Source organism: Choristoneura fumiferana, chromosome 8, assembly GCF_025370935.1.
Source record: "Choristoneura fumiferana chromosome 8, NRCan_CFum_1, whole genome shotgun sequence".
Lineage (NCBI taxonomy): Eukaryota > Metazoa > Arthropoda > Insecta > Lepidoptera > Tortricidae > Choristoneura > Choristoneura fumiferana.
Genome location: NC_133479.1, coordinates 4,926,310 through 4,949,598, shown reverse-complemented (window position 1 = coordinate 4,949,598; position 23,289 = coordinate 4,926,310). Strand labels below are relative to the sequence as shown.

General features: G+C 36.5%; 3 protein-coding genes and 1 pseudogene across 3 annotated transcripts; 1 reads left to right on the top strand and 3 right to left on the bottom strand.

The window, feature by feature from the left end:
- Positions 1-281: 281 nt before the first annotated feature.
- On the bottom strand, positions 282-2,561 carry LOC141430225 (uncharacterized). The gene is made up of 4 exons (XM_074090819.1): positions 2,294-2,561; positions 1,859-2,027; positions 908-1,105; positions 282-341 (listed from the first exon to the last, which is right to left on the bottom strand). Exons 1-4 carry the CDS (start codon positions 2,473-2,475, stop codon positions 282-284), a joined length of 609 nt encoding a protein of 202 aa, XP_073946920.1. The 5' UTR covers positions 2,476-2,561.
- A 2,151-nt stretch (positions 2,562-4,712) lies between these two features.
- LOC141429995 (homologous recombination OB-fold protein-like) lies at positions 4,713-9,503 on the top strand (annotated as a pseudogene).
- LOC141430221 (uncharacterized) lies at positions 9,352-17,302 on the bottom strand. Its single transcript, XM_074090816.1, has 6 exons — positions 16,289-17,302; positions 15,836-15,891; positions 11,466-11,634; positions 11,146-11,227; positions 10,777-10,820; positions 9,352-9,546 (listed from the first exon to the last, which is right to left on the bottom strand). The coding sequence occupies exons 1-6, from the start codon at positions 17,300-17,302 to the stop codon at positions 9,376-9,378; spliced, it is 1,536 nt and encodes a 511-aa protein (XP_073946917.1). The 3' UTR covers positions 9,352-9,375.
- Positions 17,303-17,990: 688 nt separating this feature from the next.
- Positions 17,991-23,037, bottom strand: LOC141430220 (uncharacterized). The gene is made up of 7 exons (XM_074090815.1): positions 22,856-23,037; positions 22,591-22,736; positions 22,185-22,343; positions 21,706-21,873; positions 20,168-20,328; positions 18,441-18,570; positions 17,991-18,127 (listed from the first exon to the last, which is right to left on the bottom strand). The coding sequence occupies exons 1-7, from the start codon at positions 22,927-22,929 to the stop codon at positions 17,991-17,993; spliced, it is 975 nt and encodes a 324-aa protein (XP_073946916.1). The 5' UTR covers positions 22,930-23,037.
- Between the last annotated feature and the right edge of the window lie 252 nt (positions 23,038-23,289).

The window sequence follows — 23,289 nt, the reverse complement described above, 5'->3', positions numbered from 1 at the left end:
CCTATTCAGTTACTTGTACCTAATTTATTTATTGAACAAAGAGCACAAACATTCATCCACTTCATCACATTTTTCAGATCAAATTCAATTAAAACAGTAAGACTTTTTGGAACAATTTCTAACTACACAAAATTGTTCAAATTGAAATGAATACTGGGTAATAATTATTTTTTTCTTTTTATCTTTTCGCTGCTGGTGGTGGTGGTGGTGGCGGTGGTGTGGCGGTGGTGGCGGCGGCGCGTGTGAGTGGTGGGCCGTTTCCTCTGGCGGTGGTTCTTCTTCTATACTGGCTCTGGCGGAACTGAGGGATCTTCGTCAGGATCAGCATACAAATATTCAGCCTGAAAAACAAAATTGGTAATAATGAATTAAGTATTTTACTTTTATGTAAAAACCGAATTAAGGTGAAAAACAAACAGTCAAATTCAAAGGGGAATCGGATACGCACATGGAGGTTCTGCATGTAGACAACTACGCACAATTTTCCTGAAGAACTAAAAGAATCATTTTCAGTATTTTTTACCAACATTTCATTGTAGAGACAATGGCGGTCGGACGGTCTTTAGGTAAGTAAATAACTTTACAAATTAATTTTAACGAAAAAATAAATTTAATTTCATGAAAAACAAGGCCTTCCACTAAAAGTTACACAGGACGGTGCTCGGTCTTCCCTTTTTGATTTTATAATTTGTCCCCCAAAAGCGACCTGTACATTAAAATTAATTTATTTACGCTACACGTCTGTGTTTGGGTTACAGAAATGCATGCTTGTACCACAGTTGAATTTAATCAGTTAAATATACTCAGCGCCCGGCGCCAATTAGATGTTACTAACGGACATACAACCACGAGTGATGACCCTAAATCACAAATTTTAGTTTACTTAACTTTATTTTAACTTATTTACCTTTATGTCGTACAGTTCAGGTGCACGGCTAAACAAGCAGTCGATGAATTCTGCATAGAAGATGTTACCGTCGCCGCGAACGTTGGCATCCCGTAGCAATTCTCGAGTTTCGTCGGGGTTGAAGACATCACCGTAACTAGTCACTATGGTTTTAATCTCGTCAATTTCGAGGAAATCTCTCTTCTCAGTATCGAAAACCTGCAACAAATTTAACACATGAAGTGTGCCGTAACCAATGATATTACATATAAACAGGGAATACGAAATATCATTGCCTGAAACCAATGAGGGCTATCGCGTATGAATTCGCCACTAGAGGCGCTAGTGTAGCGTGAGGTCTCCGAATTATGTCAAATCTCATAGTTTTTGGGTGAGCTACGCAGGTTTATTTATAATTAGAATAATTTTGTGAATATTTTGCAATATCTGGTATTAATTATGGCAAATATGCGTTCTGGGGCAATGAATGTCTGAGTTTTGAGACAGTTTTGTCTTTCGGAAACCTTTGTCCTCCCTTTTTCCGAACAAAACGGGGACTATGGAACACTGTGGCATGCTCGATATTTTTATGGTACGGTTTTAAGGTGTATTAAATATGATTTTAATGTAAACTTTGTTTTCACGCCCGAAATAACAGACTTTGAAAGCCACACTTAAAAACCTCACGCAACAGTGCGCCATCTAGTGAGACAAAAAACGACAGCCCTCATTGAGGCTTTTCTAACAGGTGAAAAATCGCTAGATGGTGTTGGTGTCGTGAGGTCCGTTCGACATTACGATCTCATTTCGTTATATCCGTATTATATTCCGTTTCGCTTTTTTCTTTCTTGACTAACCGCAGCAAACTGTAGTTGTTTTGTTTCTTTTACAGATAACTGACCACGAAGCAGTAATTCAGCTTATTATTGTACAACATTACCTGAAAACAGTTTATAATTTTAGTTTGCTTACCTGAAAAGCCAACATAAGTTCATGTCTGATTTCTGGTTCTCTGATCCGTTTTTCTAACATGTAAATGACCTGTTCTTTGGTTAATAACCGTGTTACCCCCGCCCTTAAAAGTTCTGCGTCTTTAACAATTTCATCATAAGTAGGGTAACTAAAGCTTCTTCTATGAAACCTATTAAGAAAGAAATATGTTCATTCAATTTAATATTTTTAAACTATACAACGAAGCAAGCAATTTAAATCTTAGGGCGGACTTTAGTCAACAAGGCCATGACACGTTAGTACCTATTTAGTAACATAGTTACAGTGGGCTCTAAATGGACCCACCCACGTTGCACATTTTAAGAAAGAAACCTTGAGTATTTAGTGTGGTACTATATAAAGAAGTTTGGGACAAGTGAACCTACAGTAGGTAAAATACAGATAAAGATACTCTACTTCTTGAGCTCCAGAAATTTAATAAATTTGTCAACAGTTATTACATTAACAGGTGCTCCATCATCTATTATTAAAAGTGGCTTTGCGTTTGCGTCAAAATACTCAATAATTTCGGCCAACTGTTCTTCTGTAAACCGTAGTTTGACATTTTGCAAAGGGTTAAATGGATCGAAAGCAGCCATACTTATAATTTGTAATATTTGGAAATACTGATAAAATCTAGATATGTGAATGAGATTAACTTAAAAAAAAACCGTCGAAATGTTTACTTAAAATCTATGTGACAGGCATGTCAATAATGTTTCATCTAAATCAATGATTTGAACAAGATTTTGAACTAGATTTGAATAAAGGAAATGTCTAAAATGTTCGATTGGTCCTGATTGGTCTATTTCTTGTGAATTTGGAGTAAAAACTTTTTGAATAATTTCTGTATGCGAATGTACTAAATAGAAAATCACAATTAAAAAAGCTGCAGCGAAAATGACATAAGTGGCAGACAGCGGCTCTCGCTCTCGTATTAAATGGTGTAAGTCTCAGAGGAAGGAGGTGTAAGTGTATTTTATAATGACACTGTATTTTATGTTACACTGTTTACTGCATCAATAAAAACTTTTCATTTTCATTTTTTTTCAAGTGTCAGAGGGACCACATCACACGAACTTCGAGTTTCGAGTTTCATATTTAGCCCGATTCGCGCTGTCATCGTTCAACCACCATTACCTCTCATATTTCGTTTTCTACAATTTTTTTACCGTACAACGGCAAAAACTACTAGACACTGGCAAAATTGTCCTCCGATGGACAGAGCCATATTTTTTTAAAGAAACAACAACAACAACATATTGCAACAATATATTGGGCTTATGCTCGGTTGGTTGGTGGTAGGGTGTCAACGATATATCGGAAAACCGATAATATTGATAATATCGAAGGTAAAATATCGATATTTTTATCGATAATTTCATTACCTCGATATAATTATCGATATTACAACAACCTTGCATCCCTAGTTGGTGGCAGGCAAGAGGCAAGCAGGGCTCGAGTTTCGAGTTTCGTAGTAGCCCTGAAGGCAAATCGCTCGCCCATTCGGCCATTCCCATTCATTTCACTCAACTAATCAATCAAACAAGGCAAATGGCAATCGCAATCTGACATTTTCTTTCCTTTGATCCTTTGATGACAAACGTTTACGTAGTTTTATCAAAACAAATGTTTATATTCTATTTGTTCTAATGGCGCGTCCAAACCGGGCCAACGAAGGCCAACAAACGAATGGCAAAAAGTATAAAGTACCTATAGACGAATGGGTTCGTTGGTCCTGTGTGGACCGCTTAGCTAACGCCAACGATCGTTCGCCGGCGATCCGAAGCGTGGCGGTAATATTGGCGCGTACACAGACACCGGCCCAACGAACGAAACTTACGATATGAAACCCATTCGTTGGCCTTCGTTGGCCCGGTGTGGACGCGCCATAAGATGATTCAAATGACACATGATGATTATGAAACTGTGAGGCAGTAACTAATTTTGAATTTTTTCCAACAGATATAATGCTTGAAAAAATGAAATCAAATTAAAAATGGTGATTGTTCGAATATTTGAACTTAAATTTGCTAACAAATTGTTAAGTTACTGCGTAGGCACTGTGGTATATTAACTTACTTTCTTTAATGAACGCCCTTACAATGTTGTTTCAATAGGCCACAGTTGCTAGAGGTGAGGGTTATCTATCGGTAAAATAAAAGCATATTAAATATATTGACCAGGATAACTCACGTCTTAAATCGAGTTTAGCTCGACATGTTTCGGGCTAATCCGTAGCCCTTCAGTTTTGTTGCAGCAGCTGCTGACTCGCGTTGCTCCGAAGACGAAGGGCTACGGATTAGCCCGAAACATATCCAGCTAAACTCGATTTAAAACGTGAGTTATCCGGGTCCAGGTTTTAATATGAGTGAGTCTCACGGTAGTTCCATGTTCAAAAATAAAAGCGGTATAATAAACGAACTTATTATTAACTCGCAAGATTGTTCGTCAGAGTCGGAAAAGTGACACTCCAAGTGTTGAATAAATAATATTTTAAAAATTTAAATAAGACTTTCAGTTCGATAGTGTAACGTTAATTTAACCAACAAAATATGCTTATGCTAATTTACTTACCACTTTTAGCACTAGGTCACACATGTATGCAAAAGTATCGATAGTTTGCGTTTTGCGTAACAGTAGGAGTGACTCTAGTTCCGTCATTTTGGCATCTGTCATTGAAGAATCGAATGTTAAGGACAAAATTTGTCTATTTAATAGAAATAGTGCATGCATTTATGCCGTACCAATATTTTAAGTTTTCTACATGGTGTGTTGTGTAATGCTTAGTTGAAACTTGAAACTAAATTAAAACTTTTAAGTGAAAATTCTAAACAAAAACAACAGCTGAAACATGTTCGAATCTGACGATTTTGATCAGGTAAGGTAATGGATTCCTGTGTGTAAGTAACAGATACAATACAATGATAGTTTGATGAACTAACCCTTAACCTTTCGTCTGCCGTGTGACGGATATGTAAATTTTTGTATTCTACCTATTTACTTCATGACGGTTTATTTACTCACAGGTCCTGTCTCAATTTGATTTTCCTGATGTCTCAACAAAGGCAGTAGAAAACATTAAAGATAGGAACATTGAAATAAAAACAGATCTACGTAAGCCGCATAGCCCTGAAAATTTTGTTTTTAATAATATTTCTATGCCCACACAACACAATGTTTTGGAGAAACATGTTGGGAAGGTTGAGCATACTATAGCAGATATACATAAGTCACCTAGCCCTTTAAAGTTTGTGAATAACAACAAGACAGTCTTACCTCCAACACCCAAAACAATAGGAGATAAAGTTGAAAAACTGCAGACATGTGCTGTAACAAATAATCATAGCTCAACAAGTATAAACTCAGAAAATACATCACCAAAAACATACCAAGCGAAAAATTATAAATTCCTTTTTCGACCAAAATGCTAAAAGAAAATTTCCTGGACCAGCAGGCCTCCTCAGTGGTAATTTTGAAGAGACTAAAGATGAGACAATATGCCACATGGAATTATTTTCCCAGGTATGCTGAATATATTAAATATTTATGTAATTGTAAAAGTGGCAAGTAAAACTGTAATTATAAAAGGGCTTATACTTTCTAAAAGGTCGGCAACGGATCTATGAGTACTTAAGTTATTGGTACTCATGGGCGGTGGTCATTATTTCCCATCAGATGACCCGCTTGCTTATTTTCCTACATTTCATAATAAAAAAAAAGTTGCCCCCTACTTTTTGCATTGCAATCAATCTAGATATTATATATTTAAGGATATCGACATGTCACACTTCAGGGAGATAAATTTGAGTCAAAGATCTGAGAAACACTCTTAGATGATGTAAAAAGCTGGAATTCAGGTGCCTTAGATTCTATAAATGTGGTAAAGCAGCAAGCAGTAGGAGGGAACTTGAGGAGAATGAAGGCACAGGCTGTTGCTGCATTTGTTGAAACTGTTGATAGGTCTGCAACAGACCCACTCATCACATTACGGGATACCACAGGTGTGACACTCATATGTAAACATTGTAACACTGTCCATACATTTTTAGTGCCTCCTATCCTTTCCGTGCCTCTATCTAACTCCAAATTCTATGTACAGTGGTGGCCATGTAATTAAGAACGATTTGAAGTTCCAGATTATTTTTAACTAAATCATGTCATGTGTAGTCGTGGGTCCTTCTTAGAAGTAACTAGTTACGTTATGAAATAGCCACATGAATAGAGCAAACGGGATTTAGAATAAAGAATAAAATTACTGTCATTTTTTTACAAATTTTGTTTTTATTCTCTTTAGCAACAATTCAAATAGTAATGAAGCTGGACAAATAATTAAGAACGATTCTTTAACTGTTCGAAAGTTTTTTATTTGAAACTTAGATTACCTAAATCACACTAACGTGAAGTTTGTACAGAAAAAAAAGCAATGTAATACATTTTAACTAAAATTAATAGTTAGTAGCATGTCCACGGCTTTTTATTACTGCCTTACACCGGCGAGGCATTGAATCTATCAATTTTTGACATTTCGCAAGAGAGATAGAGTTCCATTCTTCTAAGAATACGTCATACAGTTCTCTTAAATTGCCACACTGTCGATTTGAAACTTTTTTCTTGACTTCGCACCAAAGATGCTCTATTGGGTTAAGATCGGGCTGTTGGCTGGCCAATCTAAGACAGAAACTGATTGCGATGTGAGAGTATGCTTGGGATCATTGTCGTGCTGGAATGTCCAAATAACCGGAAGCACGCCTTCAGCATATGGTAACATTGTTTCTTCCAGTATGTTTTTGTATTGAAATTGATCCATGTTTCGTTCTATCAGCCTAACAGGTCCAACACCATGTCCAGAAAACATCCCCAATTTTTACATTTCCCCCGTCATGCTTTAAAGTTACTTTTGTGTACTTTGGGTCGAATGCTTTATTTGGAGGCCGTTTTACATATCGTTTTGCCATCAGAACATACCCTATTTATTTTTGTCTCGTCAGAAAAAATAACGTTTTTCCACTGTCTGACTGTCCAGTTTACATATCTTCTTGCAAATGCAAGCCGGGCTTGCCTATGACACCGTTTCAACATAGGCACCTTCCTTGCTATCCTTCCGTGCAACTTTCTTCTACCAAACGCATTCGAATACTGCGTGCCAAGATTGCTGAAGGGTTGTTTTCGCCAAAATATTCTTTTCTCAACTCATTAGACCCTTTAAAAGATTTTGTTTTGCCAAACGAACGATATTTCGATCATCTCGACGAGATGACTTTCTTTGTCTAGGTACACGCGGAACATTTGAAGTAGTTTGATACGTAGCAAAATGCTTTATGGCGTGGAAAACCATAGTTTTGAACATTGCAGATGATCGGCTATGTGTTTATACGACCAATTATTGTCGCGAAGTTTTAGTATTACTTTTCTTGTAGATTTATCACAACTTTTATTTTTCCCGTTGTTTTTATATGAAGCAATCGCCTTAAAGACTTTTGCGGCACTAAATGGCGCCAAAATTATTCAATAATAACCTAAAACCACAAAGCGGCGGTCCGTTCTCTATTTAAATTTGAATAAAAAATAAACTATTCAGCGTTCTTAATTATATGACCAGCCAGTAAGTAGTAATACTAGGTTTAGAGTAATATATAAAGTTTATCTATTTATTTTTTAGCCAATTATATGTATAAATGAATTTACCGCTAGTAAGGAAAAGTTTTACGATACCGAGAGAATTACAAAAATATACATGCAGTTAGTAACACTTGTCAGTTTGAAAAAATCTTCTCTATAAAAAATCGTTCTTAATTATATGACCACAACTGTATATTCTTATACTGTCCAGGCTATTCGGTTGTGGAACTCCTTACCGATTGACTTACGACGCGCAAAGTCTTTGTCACTATTTAAATCTATGCTTAAGGAGCACTATCTGTCATCTTGTAATTATTAGCCTTATTATAATTTATTTATTTATTTGTTGCTGTTTATCTCACTACCTATATTTATTTTGGATGTATTATATGTACGATATAATTATTATGTATTCGTAGATGTATTGCTGTTACGTTTAAATTTTCTGATCTACTTTTGATGCACCACCTGTTTTAAACTAGTCCTTCCTTCTTTCTGTAAAAAAGGTTGCCTGGAAGAGATCGCTCTTAAGCGATAAGGCCGCCTATTGCTCACCTTGTAATTTTTTTTCTCTGTGTATCTGTTTTCTGTATCGCTTACTATGTCTGGTGTACAATAAAGAGTCTTTGTATTGTATTGTATTTAGTTATTAACATAATAAATTTTAGTAATTTACATAATATAATTAGTTAATAGCGTAATTCTGTTCTAGGTATAGTTGTTTTTTACCCCAACGCAAAAAGAGGGGTGTTATAAGTTGACCGCATAAGTGTATCTCTGTGTGTGTCTGTCTGACTGTTGCACCAAAGCTCTTAAACGGGTGAACCAATTTGAATGTGGTTTTATTTATTTGAAATCAGGTTATCTAGCGATGGTTCTTGGACATGTTTCATCAAAAATCGGTTTAGCCGTTTTTGAGATATTAAACTTTGAAGTGGCAAAGTCGGGGGTTTTCCAACTTTTTGTTGGTCAGGTTATGTAATTTTGAAAAATGCTAATTTATTTTTCTAAACAACACGTAATAATAATAATTATAATATAGCCTTTTGGTTCCGAACTGGTAGTTTTCTATTTATGTGTATGTTGTTGATTATCATAAAATGTCCCTCAGTTCGGTGTGTCTTTTGACATAGGCCTCCTAGTTAACAACACATAGTTATGTACATTAACCATGCTTAATATGTTGCTTTATTGTTGCATATTTCATGTCATGTCAATCAGAATTGTTTATTTTCAGGTTACATCAAATGCACACTTCATAGAGATGCTTGGTCAACGTTCTCACCATACATAGTATCAGAGTTTTGTGCACTCGTGCTGCGAAAGCCCACTGTACTAACCACAGGCAGTGCCTTCAAAAAGCACTACCTTAACATCACTTTGAGTAATATTTATGCAATATACAGTTCTGCTGTCCTCTCAGAAGATACAGAAAGTAAACCATTGCCTGAGAACTATCAAATAAACTGTGATAATAATATTACTATTATAAAATTTATTTCGAGTCTTCAAAATCTAGGTAAGCTTTTTTTACAATTTCTAGTACATTGTTTGTTCCCAATAAAATTGTTAAATCCCAATAAAAATTCACCTTCAAACAATCATTCTAAATTCCTATAAATATTCATGGTATTTTATATATTATTTTTATCTTCTTTCAGATAAGGACCCATTTTGCAATGAAACTGCCAATGATACCAGTGATTTGTTAGATGATTTAGATAATATTTTCAATGATGATTTATTTTGATGAAAGCAATACTTCGATTATGCATATGCAGCTGTAAATAAAACTATTATGTCGAGTTACAAAGTAATTTTATTATCTGATGATAACCAATAGGTTAATAAATACAAATTTAATTACATTATTAAAATTATTTTTCAATTTTAATGTGACTTTTCATAATATGTTTTAGAAGCGTGGGAGCATGGTGAAACAAGCTGTGACATATTTTACATTTGAAAGCTTGTTTGATGCCTGCCTCTGTTGGCAAGATGTGGCTCTTGACATGTCTCTGACAGTTGTTGAGCCTCTGAAACTTGGCCTGTAAACGTAAAAAGTAATACATATTAAACTGCCAAAAAAATAATTAAATTCACACACAATTAATTAATTTTTTTCGCAGGTGAGTGCAGGTTTCCTTACAATATTTTCCTTCACCATAAAGGTCATGGTAAATTTCAAATATAACTTAGCACATACGGTTTCCACGACTTTTTACTTTACTATTAGCAGGGGTTGGACGCGTCGCGCGTGATTTGTGTTGATACCCTACTTATTTAATTTTGCAACAATTACTTCGAAACTATATAATCCGTATACGTTATATTGTTGTATAATTACGAATGTATAAATAAAAAGTAGATAAAGGAATCGGAATTATCATTTTTCAACATTCCGAAAGATATTGAAAGGTCGTTCTCTTTACTTCTCTAATTTCCTAAGTCCCTGCCTAGTAATAGTTTCGTATATCGAAAATACAAACTGAGACATGGATGCACAGAAAAATCAGAAAAAGAGACCAGCGCTGGGAATCGAACCCAGGTCCTCAGCAATCCGTGCTGCATGCTATAACCCCTACACCACCGCTGGACAGGAATTTAGACACGAATTTTTCCTATGCATACATATCTCAGGTTGCTTATTTCTACTACGCTACTTATGCAGCAGCACTAGCGACATCTATGTTTTTCGCTTCATCGAGAGACGTCACATTCTTTCGGAACCACCGCTCACCCAGACAAGAGATGTCGCTACTAAGCAATCAAATTATGATTGGTTATTTGGAGTCTTTTTGTATTTTTTATTTCAACTCCAATTTGTTACTTTTACGGGTATCCCGTGAAACCATATCGAAAATACAAACTGAGACATGGATGCACAGAAAAAACCAGAAAAAGAGACCAGCGCTGGGAATCGAACCCAGGTCCCAGCAATCCGTGCTGCATGCTATAACCCTACACCACCGCTGGACAGGAATTTAGACACGAATTTTTCCTATGCATACATATCTCAGGTTGCTTATTTCTACTACGCTACTTATGCAGCAGCACTAGCGACATCTATGTTTTTCGCTCTCATCGAGAGACGTCACTTCTTTCGGAACCAACCGCTCACCCAGACAAGAGATGTCGCTACTAAGCAATCAAATTATGATTGGTTATTTGGAGTCTTTCAAAAGTCAACTTGACTTTTGTTCGAGAGAGTCCCTTCTGTACGGTAGTAATATTAGTTATTCTGTGCTATTAGGCAGTAAAAAATAAAATGTACTTACATTGCATTGCATGCAGCAGTATGTTTTGCCTTTGTGGTATGGATCTGAAAACAAGTATAATAATAAATTAAGGGTCCATACTAATAGGTTCAGTAGTTAAGGCGTTAAAGCGGATCAAACAAACAAACTCACTTTTGCATTTATAATATTTAGTAAGGATAGCAAGACATCAGTTACAGTATCAGATCAGTCCATCATTGTGGTCTGAATGACGACAGAATTACCGTGTAACCCTCTCAGACTAATGGACTGATGGTCCAGACTGGTGAAAATTGAAATTAAACGTTTCCAATAATATTCGTCAATCTGATGTGAATTGACCGCACGAATGAGCGTGTAACCGAAGTCTATGCATAACCGAAAAATTACCTGCCAAAACAAGGATACTGTTTTTGTTTAATTTGGATTGCTCTGTATCAATAATCGGCTTTTCTTCGTCCATTTGATGAGTCTGTAAAAATAAAATTATTGAACTATGTTTGTAGTATAGTCATGAATCATCAGTTTCCTCGACTGTACCTCTTTGAGTATTTAACTTTGTACCTATAAATACATTAAAAAGTAGGTATTTCTCACACTACACTAGTTTGCAAGTTTAGTATTTATATCACATATATTTTTTAAAACTTGTTTTGAATATAACGAAAATCGTACCACTACTGAAAAATATATTTATTTATTTAAATTACCACTTTGTGCACGTCAAACTCCTTTTCGGACCGAAATATCGCCGCGCAAGTACCACAAGCATATCCATACATCGAGTTGTCCGTGTCTGCTGCAGATGATTCAGGTACACTCAGTGGCAAATCTGGTATATAAATTTTTCTGGGTTCCGTGTACTTGATGCCGCCAGCCCTGGAAAAAACCGCAACTGAATAAACTAGACGTTGTAGCGACTCCTAGCGCCATTTAGTGAGCAAATATAGAAACTCCAAATCCTACATCACGCCAACGAGGTTTTTCAACTCGGTCGACTCGGACGCATCATAATACGACTTCCGACGCTCTTTCTTCGGACTTCAATCCTCAGGCATAACATCCGCCACAAAACGTATCTAGTGTATATTATCGTGAATCATTAAAAACATGCTTAGGTATACCCACGGCCCACTGTGGGCTGAAAATCGGCTAGGTCGTTGGCGTGGAACCTGCGGTGCGTATATACGAGTATGAGTCGTTGGCGTCGAAAAGGTGGAAAAGGACGTATATATATATACGTCCATTGCTTTAATGCAACAGCAACCTTGGTTCAATGAGGGCTATCGTTTTTTGTCTCACTAGATGGCGCACTGTTGCGTGAGGTTTTTAAGTATGGCTTTCAAAGTCTGTTATTACGGGCGTGAAAAAAAAATTAAATTAAAATCATATTTAATACAACTTAAAACCGTACCATAAAAATATCGAGTATGCCACAGTGTTGCATAGTCCCCGTTTTGTTCGGAAAAAAGGGAGGACAAAGGTTTCCGAAAGACAAAACTGTCTCAAAACACAGACATTCATTGCCCCGCAACGCATATTTGCCATAATTAATTTCAGATATTGCAAAATATTCACAAAATTATTCTAATTATAAGTAAACCCGCGTAGCTCACCCAAAAACTATGAGATTTGACATTTCGGAGACCTCACGCTACACTAGCGCCTCTAGTGGCGAATTCATACGCGATAGCCCCCATTGTGTATGTAATGTTATCAAGGGAGCGAGCAATGAAAGCAACAGCTGATCAAAGACTGGTTTATATTTCTTGAATGCATTCCTTATGTCTACCCTACATTTCTAACTACCCACATGCACATGTGTATATTATAATAATATTGACAATTTCCCTTTTAAAAAAAAATAAAAAAAAACTACAGTTAATAAATGTTACAATTAATTCAAATAAATAATTAACATCAATGTTTTACCTAACATATTAGTATTTTCTACACAGTGGTCACATTTTATCGCATCAATAAAAGTAACTTGCTATAATTAAATTAAATTAGTTACTAATTCTGGCCATACAATAATGTGGTATTGGTGTAATTTTATCTCACCTAAATATTTAACAAATCTGTAAATGAATCTAATCACTGATAGTTTTGCCACTTACTCAATTTGCTACATACATGTCTATAGCAATATTGTATTGTATGGCATTGTATAATTTTTAATATTATGTAATGAGTTGTTATATTTATTGAACGGAATATAAATTACTATACATAATTGTTATAGACATAATATAATAATTCAACATTGTTTTAATTACTATAATTTAAAATGTTCATAAATAAGTTAGCTAATACCTAGTAAACATGCGTTTTTTTTCTTTCTGTAAGTACAATTTTCATTAGTATTATTTTATTATCATTTAACATTCATAATCATATTTTGTTATCGCTTCAGCTGTTAATGTCGATCGCGACGGGGTTCTTGAACAGGGTAGGTCCACCGATCAGGAGGTATCACAGTCCTGCCGGAACGAGTGACATAATTAGTTTGGGTCGCTAACGAGGCATGATCGCGGGCACGAGAGCTGACTATTGGCGGCGGCGCCTCTGACGGCGTTGATGGAATTTCTATATCATCGTAGCTATACCTATTTGTTTGTGGATTTACACGATCTAAGCGCCGCGGAGAATCTGGTATGAGCTGTCTACGGTTGCGCCGAAGTATTCTGCCTGACAGCATTTTAACTAAATACGAACGGGGGCCGACTGTACCGCATACGGTTCCATCCACCCATTGATTATTAATTCGAACTTTGACTTTTTCACCTATTTTAAATATTGTCAGATTCTTTGCCCCTTTGTCGTAGTAGTATTTTTGTTGACGCTGACGCGAGTGTAATTTATCTACTACATTTTCCGGTATTTTTGGAGCTAATAGTTCTGGAGCACACGGTAAAAGACTGCGTAATTTCCTGTTATAAAGTAACTCAGCTGGTGAGGGTAATTCTTTGTTGAGCGGGGTATTCAAATATTCTAGTAAGGCTACGCTAAAATCCGTTTGCTCAAACGTGGTCTTCTTTAACATTTTTTTAATTATTTGTATTGCCCTCTCGCTCTGACCATTAGACTGAGTAAAATAGGGAGAAGAGGTGACGTGCTGAAAATGCCACGATTGAGCAAACATTCTAAATTCTTTTGAAGCGAATTCGGGGCCATTATCTGAAATAATTATTTCAGGAATACCCTGACGACTAAATATATATTTTAATTTTTTAATAATAGTCAGAGAACAAACCGATTTTACTCTCGACACTTCTATAAATTTACTGTAGTAATCTACTACTAAAAGATACGATTTTCCACTATGATGAAAAATATCTATCCCCACTTTGCACCAAGCTCTTTTGGGGGTCTCATGCTGCATTAATGGTTGCTTAGTGTTTTGTTTTCTGTAAGTTAAGCAAGCTTGGCAATGTGACAAGTAGTCGTGTAATTGTGAATTCATGTTAGGCCAAAACATTATATCTCGTGCCCTAAGCTTACACTTTTCTATTCCTAGATGGCTAGCATGAGCTCGTTTTAGCATCTCTGGGCGCATGCATTTTGGTGTTACTACGCGATGACCTCTCCATACAATTCCGTATGCAATTGTAAGTTCGCTCTGATGCTCAAAATACGGTTTTAGCAAATCATTTACATCGTTTTTATGAAGAGGCCAACCTTTTTTAATAATTTTCATCAACTCTTGCATCTCAGGGTCTGTGCTAGTACACTTTTGTATCTTCAAAAAGTGAGAGTCAGTCAAAGGGTTGCTTGCTGCTAGCGCGCAGACCTGCGCGCGCGCATCGAAATAATCTGAGCCTGCACCTGCCTGCACGGCGCGCGATAAAGCATCTGCTATGTATAAATACCTCCCCGGTTTATACACCAGGTTAAATGTATAGGGTTGTAATCTTAACAACATTCGCTGTAAACGAGCTGGTGTGTTGATTAAAGGTTTAGTTATGATATTTACCAAGGGTTTATGGTCTGTTTCTACTGTAACATCACTTTTTCCATATATATAAGTATAAAACTTTTCACACGCGAACACGACAGCAAATAATTCCTTTTCAATTTGTGCGTATGCTTGTTCTGTTTTTGTCAATGACTTAGAAGCGTAACATACTGGCATGCCATCCTGTAGAATACAACCGCCGAGTCCGTGTTTGCTGGCGTCTACAGAAATCGTAACCGGTTTGTTTACATCGTAATACTGTAGCACGGGTGGATTTGTCAAGCATTGTTTTAGTGATTTGAAACACTTTTCTTGCCTGTCCTCCCAATGCCAGTGCACGTCCTTTTTAAGTAGTTCGCGTAAAATGTAGGTTTTATTCGATAAGTTTGGAATAAAGTTGCCTACATATGTAATTAAACCAAGGAACCTTTCCAAATCTTTAACATTCTTCGGTGTAGGCATGTTCATTATCGCACTCGTGTGTGAGTCATCGGGACTCACGCCGTGTTGTGTTATTTTGTGACCTAAGTATTTTAGCTCAGTTAATCCTATTTTGCACTTTTCTTTATTCAGTTTGATGTTTATTTCCCTACATCTTTGCAGAACTTTTCTAAGTATACTGTCGTGTAATTCTTTTGTATCCGCATAAATTAACAAATCATCTACAAATAGTTTTACACCGTCTATGTCGTCAAAGTGCTCGTACAGTCGTCTGTGAAAAATTTCTGACGCAGAAGAAATACCGTAAGGCATGCGTAGGAATTTATATCTTCCAAACGCGGTGTTAAAAGTACAAAGGTCACTGCTGCACTTGCTTAACTTAATTTGCCAAAAACCCTGTTTGGCATCGAGTGTACTAAAATATTTGGCTCCCGCTAAACTAGACGTAATTTCGTCTAAGGTGGGTAGTTTAAAATGTTCTCGTTTAATTACTTTATTTAAATCTTGCGGATCAAGACAAATGCGAAGATCCCCATTTGGTTTTTTAACGACTGTCATACTATTAACCCAGTCTGTGGGACCTTCTACCTTGGCAATTATGCCTTGATCGCGCATTTCTAATAATTTATTTTTAACTTGTTGCTTTAATATAACTGGCAATTTTCGCGGAGCATGAATTACTGGAAGGGCGTGTTCTTGTAATTGTATCCTGTATTCTCCAGGTAAGCATCCCATTCCTTCAAAAACATCCGGATATTCCTTTAAGATGGACATATCCGACACACCCGTAGACAGCGCATTAACTCTTTTTATTAGGTTTAGTTCACTACAAGAGGGTAATCCAATAATTGGACCAGATTTTACTTTCGCGACAATAAATTCCAAGATGTAAATATTGTTTTTATGATTAACTTTTAAATTACATTTGCCCGCTACCGGAATTAATTCTCCCGAGTATGACTGTATTTTTAAAGAACTTGGTATCAGTGAATCCAATGGTATATTAATTGATTTTAGGTATTTTAAAGGCAAAACATTTACATCAGCTCCCGTATCCAATTTAAAAGGTATTATCTTGCCATGAATAACTAAGTTAACTACCCAATCACTATTGTTCACATATTTATCGCTTACCTCATCGGTGGACTCCCCTTTCATTTCATATACGCGGCACATCTTTGAGTAATGATTCTTTCCACTGCATCGACCACACTGTTGTCCAAACGCTGGGCACTGGAACCGTCTGTGTGATGAGCCGCATCTCCAACACCTATGGGCCGGCCAGGGCCGCGGAGACTGCCTCTGCCACCTGCCGCTTGTCGCTTGCGTGTCGTGGTGCTGCGCGTCGTTACGCGCAGGCGCAGGGCCAGCGCGAAGACGCCCAGGCGCGGGCACAGCGGGACCGCGGCGCCCACCGCGCCAAGGGCTGCGGCGCCTGCGAACCGCTGATGCACTACTGGTGCTCACTGCATGCACAAATTGATCCTTTGTGCCATCTCTCACTTGTGCACATTGACAATTTGATGTGCATTGTTGCTTTGCCGAATTTTCCAACGGGCAACTTATCTCATGTACATGATGTTCAATATTTTCCTGCTTTATATGACCTGCTTGAACCCGAGACATTTCTGCTAATCTACACGTCTCTATAGCCTTTTGTAGCGTTAAATCGGTCTCTCGCAGAAGTCTCTCACGTAAAGTTGCTTCATGTATTCCGCAAATTAATCGGTCTCTAACCAAATCATCACATAAATCCTTGAATCCGCACATACTCGCCATCCTGCTTAGTTCAAATGCGTACTGCTCAATTGATTCAAACTCTAATTGATCTCGAGTAAAAAATTTGTGTCTCTCAACAGTTAGGTTCTTTTTAGGAAGGAAAAAATCGTCAAACTTTTTCAGGGCGTCGTTTAGGTTTTTCGATTCACCCTTAAATTGATCATAAAGCTCTCGACCCTTATCGCCGATTATATGCAGTAAAATGTTTAATTGCACCTTAGCATCTTTCTTTGAGATTTCGCATGCTTCATAATAAATCAAAAACGCTGACTTCCATTTTTCCCACTCTTTACACAAGTTGCCCGAAGTAACGTTGACTAAACTATTTTCAAATTTAAATGGTAACGGCGGTTGCAACACTGCCTCCATTTTCTCGTATGTAGGTACTGTACAGTCTTAGCAACCTTCACACGACGCGTCAGTTATTATAAATCAAAGTTTGTACACCAACACCATTTAACTCTTACACTGACTTTAATTTTAATTATAATGAACGCTATATCGTTTATTTTAAAGTCCGTTACGGCTGCGCCATGTAATGTTATCAAGGGAGCGAGCAATGAAAGCAACAGCTGATCAAAGACTGGTTTATATTTCTTGAATGCATTCCTTATGTCTACCCTACATTTCTAACTACCCACATGCACATGTGTATATTATAATAATATTGACAGTTAAGGTTCAATTTTAGACATTTGCAATGTAGAAGCGTGACGTATGGGTGATGTCTTTATTTGACGTGGCGGCGAAAAAGGTTAAACTTAAATACCTTCGCATAGAGTTCTTTTTTTTTGCAATATTTTAGAGATAAATGAGTGATACCATATATTTTTGTACAAGTAGATATTAATTCTGTTTCAGCTATTCCACGCTAGGTGCTGTTTATACTTATATACCTGTGCAATAGACGCCTCTGGGGAGGAATCCGAGCTAGGGGGTCACCTGATGGTAAGCCATCCATAACCACCACCCATAAAAGCCAGCAATCCCAAGAGAATCGCTAACCCGTTGCCATGGTTAGTAGGGAAACAACGCTGACGAGTGTAATTTGTTTTAATCATTCATTTAGGTACTTACGACGTTTATTCAAGGTAACTGCTGTCCGTACCACTTTGCCATTCTGTTGAATCTCGTGCACATGCATGTGCAAGAAATTATGGTCGATACCGTCGGCACTTGACTCTTGGGATAGTTCTGAAATTAATAAAAATAAAAATAATTGATAATTTTTAAACAAATCAATGAAGCTTTTCGCAGGCACTTTCTTGGTTCACTGCTATGCCAATTACACCAAAGCGCTTTAGAATACTTATTCTCTTAATAAGCGATCATACAAAGCTATGGCTATTTTCATGATCTTACTTTGTTACCAGTACCTAGTAAAACAGCGAAAAAAAAAATCTAGTAGTAGTAGTTGAAAAATGTTTCAATAAATTTAGATGCTAGTTTTTGTTTTTGAAAAACATTGAAGCTTTGAAGATTTAGACATTGTTTTAGTTTTACTAACCCTTTTTGGCAATAAGGTACAGCTCTGGTTTATACAAGAAGCGGGAGCCTTCCTGCACTGACTGCACTGTACCCGTTACCAACGTAGGAGGGCTCTCGATCATGCTTGATTCTGTTTCGTTTACTGATACCTGAAAATATTCAAGTTAATATTGGAATATGCCACTTTGCAGTTACTAACAAAAACAAGTATGAACTGTTAGCACTAGATAAGGGTTTCTTAAACTGGGGTCCGTAGCATGTGTATTAGGGGTCCACAGTTAGGTCAGTCTGTAAACATATTTATAAAATTATTTTAAAAAATGACAGGGGTCCGTGGAATTCTTTAAATTGTCAAAGTGGTCCGTGACTGCACAAAGTTTATGAAACCCTGCACTAGATACTATGAGCTTTGCCGCTACGCTTAGCGTTTTCGTGGCGTTTTTTCGTCATTCATTATACTCTCACAAAATATTGGTAAAAGATATTATAGATGTTCAGTTTTTCACGTTTATTGAAAACAAAAGTGCCCAGTCCTGTTTGAATAAAGTTCTAGCGACTTGACCTTTCGATGTGGTAGTATCGTTCCTAAACCTTGGATGGTAATTCTGAAGCGGTTAAATGCTCGAATATTATAAACTTATTTAACTTGCAATGTTTATTTGTTCATTTAAATCAGATCTTGCAATTCTAACTTCAACTTCATGTGGTGGGACTAACTTGAAATTTAGTAATAGATTATGTGGGTAGTTCTACGAGAGTTTCTATTGCTATCAGTTTCCTGTCGCATATATTGCAGAAATGAGAGACCGTATGGAAGAAATTTTGCATGCACACCATATCGTTTTATAAAATCTACCCGAATTATTTTTCAGTATAAGCGAGAGGAAACTGATAGCGGTTGAAACGCTCGTAGAACTGTCATGTGTAAGATTAAATGACAGTGCAAAGAGTAGTCGATAACACGCAAATAGATCACAAAAACTTAATGGATAATAGTATATTATTTCCGTGGCCTGGAAGTAGGCAATTGCTGGCTGAGTATGAGAATTAAACGGACGAGCTTGCGAACGAGCCAGCAATTGCTATTCCAGCAGAGACTAATACAAAGCTTTTCTCAAAAATGGTGAAGGAAAATAAAAGAATTAGAATAAAACTTTTCTCTAAATATATTATGACATTTAATTTTGTTCCAATAAAAAATTATAAATATCACGGGACAATTCACACCAATTGACCTAGTCCCAATCCCAAAGTAAGCTTAGCAAAGCTTGTGTTATTGGTACTAAGCAACGGATAAATATAAGTATATTAATACATATAAGTATATTATTTTATGCTTTCCGCCTTTTTTTCATAAAAAAACTGCAGGTGTATTTTTCCACCGAAAATACCACAAGCTGTTTCAGATCCAATAAAGTCTGCCAATAAAGAGTGCCAACAAAAAAACTGATACCGGCCATTTGAGTGGGCTGTATACGACTTGTGCCAACATTTCCATAGCCGTTTTCACTTTTTAAAAAGTTTGAGACTCGACAATAATAAACTAAGGACGAGCTAGCGCGCCAGAAATCTATTTAACTTTTAAACTTTTCGCTGACCATAAACTATGCACTTCGCCTTCTGATATGTAAGGAATAATGTCAACTTTTACGAACATTTTTGAGAAAAACTATGAATACGCAGTGAAAAACGAGGAAATAACGTTTCCGCTCTGAATTAAAAATGCCTTGATAAAATATAAATTACCCTAGTAACAAGCATATTACGATTGGCAATGGACGGTTTGACTGCCGGAAGCCGCTGCAACTCCTTTATAATGTTCCCGGCAAACGTGACGTCATCGGTACTGTAATTTGCCGTGCTCTCTTCAAAGCACTTTCGGAATATGGTATCAAGCTGGTCATCTCCTAGAAAGATTGAATATATATATTATTGAACTGGCGCATTTTTTACTGCGCCATAATTGTAGAAAATTTACATTCTAGGCCCTCAGACGCATTTATTTATTTCACAAATTACCAGATACGCACATGATCAGATTTTGTTTCGCAAAGTACCGGATACGGGTATGACCAGACTTTAAGGGGCTGTTTCACCATACATTGATTAGTGTTAACTGACGGGTGTTCGCCGTCTCCGTCTATTCGAACGGAACAAATAGAGACGGCATCACATTTAACCGTCGGTTAACACTAATCCATGGATGGTGAAGCAGCCCCTAAATCTAAGCTATCCTATTTGTTTCAATTCTTTTTTTCTAATTAAGTCTGATAGGGACCCGAACGACTGTGATTAAGTTCGACGGAGCTCCGCTGCACGGAGCTCCTATTCCGGGTAGCTGAGGCGCTTCGCGCCTTGTCACAGTAAAATGTTAACCTAACCTAACCTATTAGTATGTGGGTTGCTCGATGTATCGTATTTATGAGTAGGTATATCGTGTTGGCAATCATACCATTTACATGGATGGCAAATGACATTATGACATGTGATATAAAACTAAATTATTTAAATTAATATTATGGGAAGTAAAGATTCAGTCATTTGATTAATATGGTAAACAGTCAGTATGGCATGTGAAATTATAAGAAACAACATTTAAATTCGGAGAAATTAAAATTCTGGCAAGTAAAAGTATGAGTACCGAATTCAAGTCAACGTATCCGGGAATTTACGTATGAAATTCTGGTCATCCGCGTATAAGGTAATTTGCGTTTCTGGTACTTTGCGTAATTTTAGCATCCTGGCCATTTGCGTAATGGATGGAATTCAGGTCATCTACGTATCAGGGAATTGACGTATAAGGTAATTTGCGTTTCTGGTACTATGCGTCCAAAGGATCCTAGGTACAAAGACATCTGGGGGCACGGCAAGTCGCGGAAAACAAAACAAAAGGCACGGCCGTACCTACCATACTTTTTTCGAAGCCATTCAGGCTATACTTATGTCTTCGGACACATTTGGTACTATTTTCGTATTGATACAATTCTAGATTCGTACTATTCTAATTCTAATAGATGCAAAAGTTCGGATTTGATCAGAATAAAATATCAAAATTTCAACCACAAGGATTGGTGACATGAATTGGCGCGGGTGTTTTTAAAACGTTAATGAAATCCACTATGTATTTTTTTGGAATTTCCATCAGAATTTAGTGAATTCTCGAAATTCCAATTCAACTGCTGGATCGATTGGTTTACGCGTGCTAAAGCCGTGGGCAAAGTCTAGAAGTACAAAATATCAGAGCAACTTTTTTCGGGATAAATGGGAAGACCAAGACCACTCACCTGCATCATCTGTACCAGTTAGGATGCTTCTTTGAACTGATTCAGCAATTGCTACTTCCCTTCTGTCCTTCTTTATCGGTCTAACAGGTTTCTTATCCGGTCTTATTACTTTACAAACTAACCTTTTACCATTTTTTGTTTTTCCCAATATTATTTTGTCAGGAATATCTGGAACAATTGTTATGATTTAGTGATGGCTATTTGGTATTAGGTATAATATGTGTCATTAGTCATCATCGTAATAGCCGTCAAACTTCCACTATTGGACATACTCGTCGACCTCTCTCTAATGGATATCCCCTGGACACAGTATATTTATAATATGCTAAGCTTATATATATATTGTGCCATGGATATCTGTATCCAGTTGCTTTGATTGGAAGCGGCCTGCATCGACGGTGAACATAATGTCCATTTCGATGGTGGATGTCCTACGTTATCCAATACCCCCCATGTCAGTACTAGAAAGACTTTATTACCTTTTAGAAGGAAATCAGTGCGTATTCGTACAACATTTTCATATTTCCAAATATCAGAGACGTCATTGTCTTGATTGTGCACTTGAGTTGCTTGGAGTGCATCTGGATCAGTTGATACTTTTTTATCGTCCCAATGAATTTGTTTATCTGTGATTTCATCTGAAAAAAAAAGACAGTGATTATATTTGTCTTAGTTTATCTCGAATTGTAATTTACACAATATTGAAAAAAGGTTTTTTTGTAAAAAAAAACAATAAGAAAGGGGCACAGGCCACCAGATGGCTTTACAAAATTAAGCTTACAAGTTCTCGGCCCCAAACTGCCAACCTACCTATGTTAATTATGAACATAGCCTTGTTTTCAAGGGTTAAATATAAGTTAGTGCACAAATAGTATAATGCAATACCTTTGTTCTCGCCCTCGATTAATAACATATTTCCCGCAAATTCTGGTTCAGGTGACTTTGAAGATTTCAATTCATTGTGTTCATGTACTATGGGTATATCCACATCCATATCACCCAGTGATGACGAAAATTCAATTTTTAACTGACTAAAATAAAAATATGAACGTAATAAATAATTTGTACCACATTACACGTACAGATCTATTTACTCAAAGTGAAATGTAATAGAAAGAAGTTTATATATTAAGTATATTCATGTTTTTACCCTGATTCCGGTTCCAAATTTGTAGCAGTGTCATCTATCTTTAGCTTTTCTATTAATTCTGGAATTCGAAACATGTTTGATCAAACACATGGACGAATTTAGTTTGTTTATTTTAACCATCTTTAATATTTACATGTTATTTTTGATTTCCGTTAATTTTAAGGGAACATTCAACATCAAATTAAGTTTATTTCTTTTAAGACACTAGTGGCCTAACTAAACTAACTAACTATTAAAAAATCATCAAGAATTGAGATTTAGAATCAAGCATTATTTTTAGTCGCTAGTAGTGTCTTTCTTAAATGTGGCAAAAAGTGACACATGATGGGAAATGATAAATTGTTGTTTTAATTAGAATTTTTGGCCTTCAAAGTTTAATAAATGGATAGAGATTTTAAAAACAAAAGTTATTCATAGTGGCTTAGTGAGACATA

Excerpts from the sequence above, each read along its gene's own strand:
- LOC141430225 (XM_074090819.1), bottom strand. The coding sequence starts at position 2,475 with ATGGCTGCTTTCGATCCATTTAACCCTTTGCAAAATGTCAAACTACGG. Across the intron at positions 2,028-2,293 it reads AAATTTCTGGAGCTCAAGAA|GTTTCATAGAAGAAGCTTTA; the intron begins GTAGAGTATCTT and ends CTTTCTTAATAG. Across the intron at positions 1,106-1,858 it reads AACTTATGTTGGCTTTTCAG|GTTTTCGATACTGAGAAGAG; the intron begins GTAAGCAAACTA and ends AATTTGTTGCAG.
- LOC141430221 (XM_074090816.1), bottom strand. The coding sequence starts at position 17,302 with ATGGAGGCAGTGTTGCAACCGCCGTTACCATTTAAATTTGAAAATAGT. Across the intron at positions 11,228-11,465 it reads AGTTTGACGTGCACAAAGTG|ACTCATCAAATGGACGAAGA; the intron begins GTAATTTAAATA and ends TTATTTTTACAG. Across the intron at positions 10,821-11,145 it reads CAGTATCCTTGTTTTGGCAG|ATCCATACCACAAAGGCAAA; the intron begins GTAATTTTTCGG and ends ACTTGTTTTCAG.
- LOC141430220 (XM_074090815.1), bottom strand. The coding sequence starts at position 22,929 with ATGTTTCGAATTCCAGAATTAATAGAAAAGCTAAAGATAGATGACACT. Across the intron at positions 22,737-22,855 it reads AATTTGGAACCGGAATCAGG|TCAGTTAAAAATTGAATTTT; the intron begins GTAAAAACATGA and ends TTTTTATTTTAG. Across the intron at positions 21,874-22,184 it reads CACTGATTTCCTTCTAAAAG|ATATTCCTGACAAAATAATA; the intron begins GTAATAAAGTCT and ends CAATTGTTCCAG.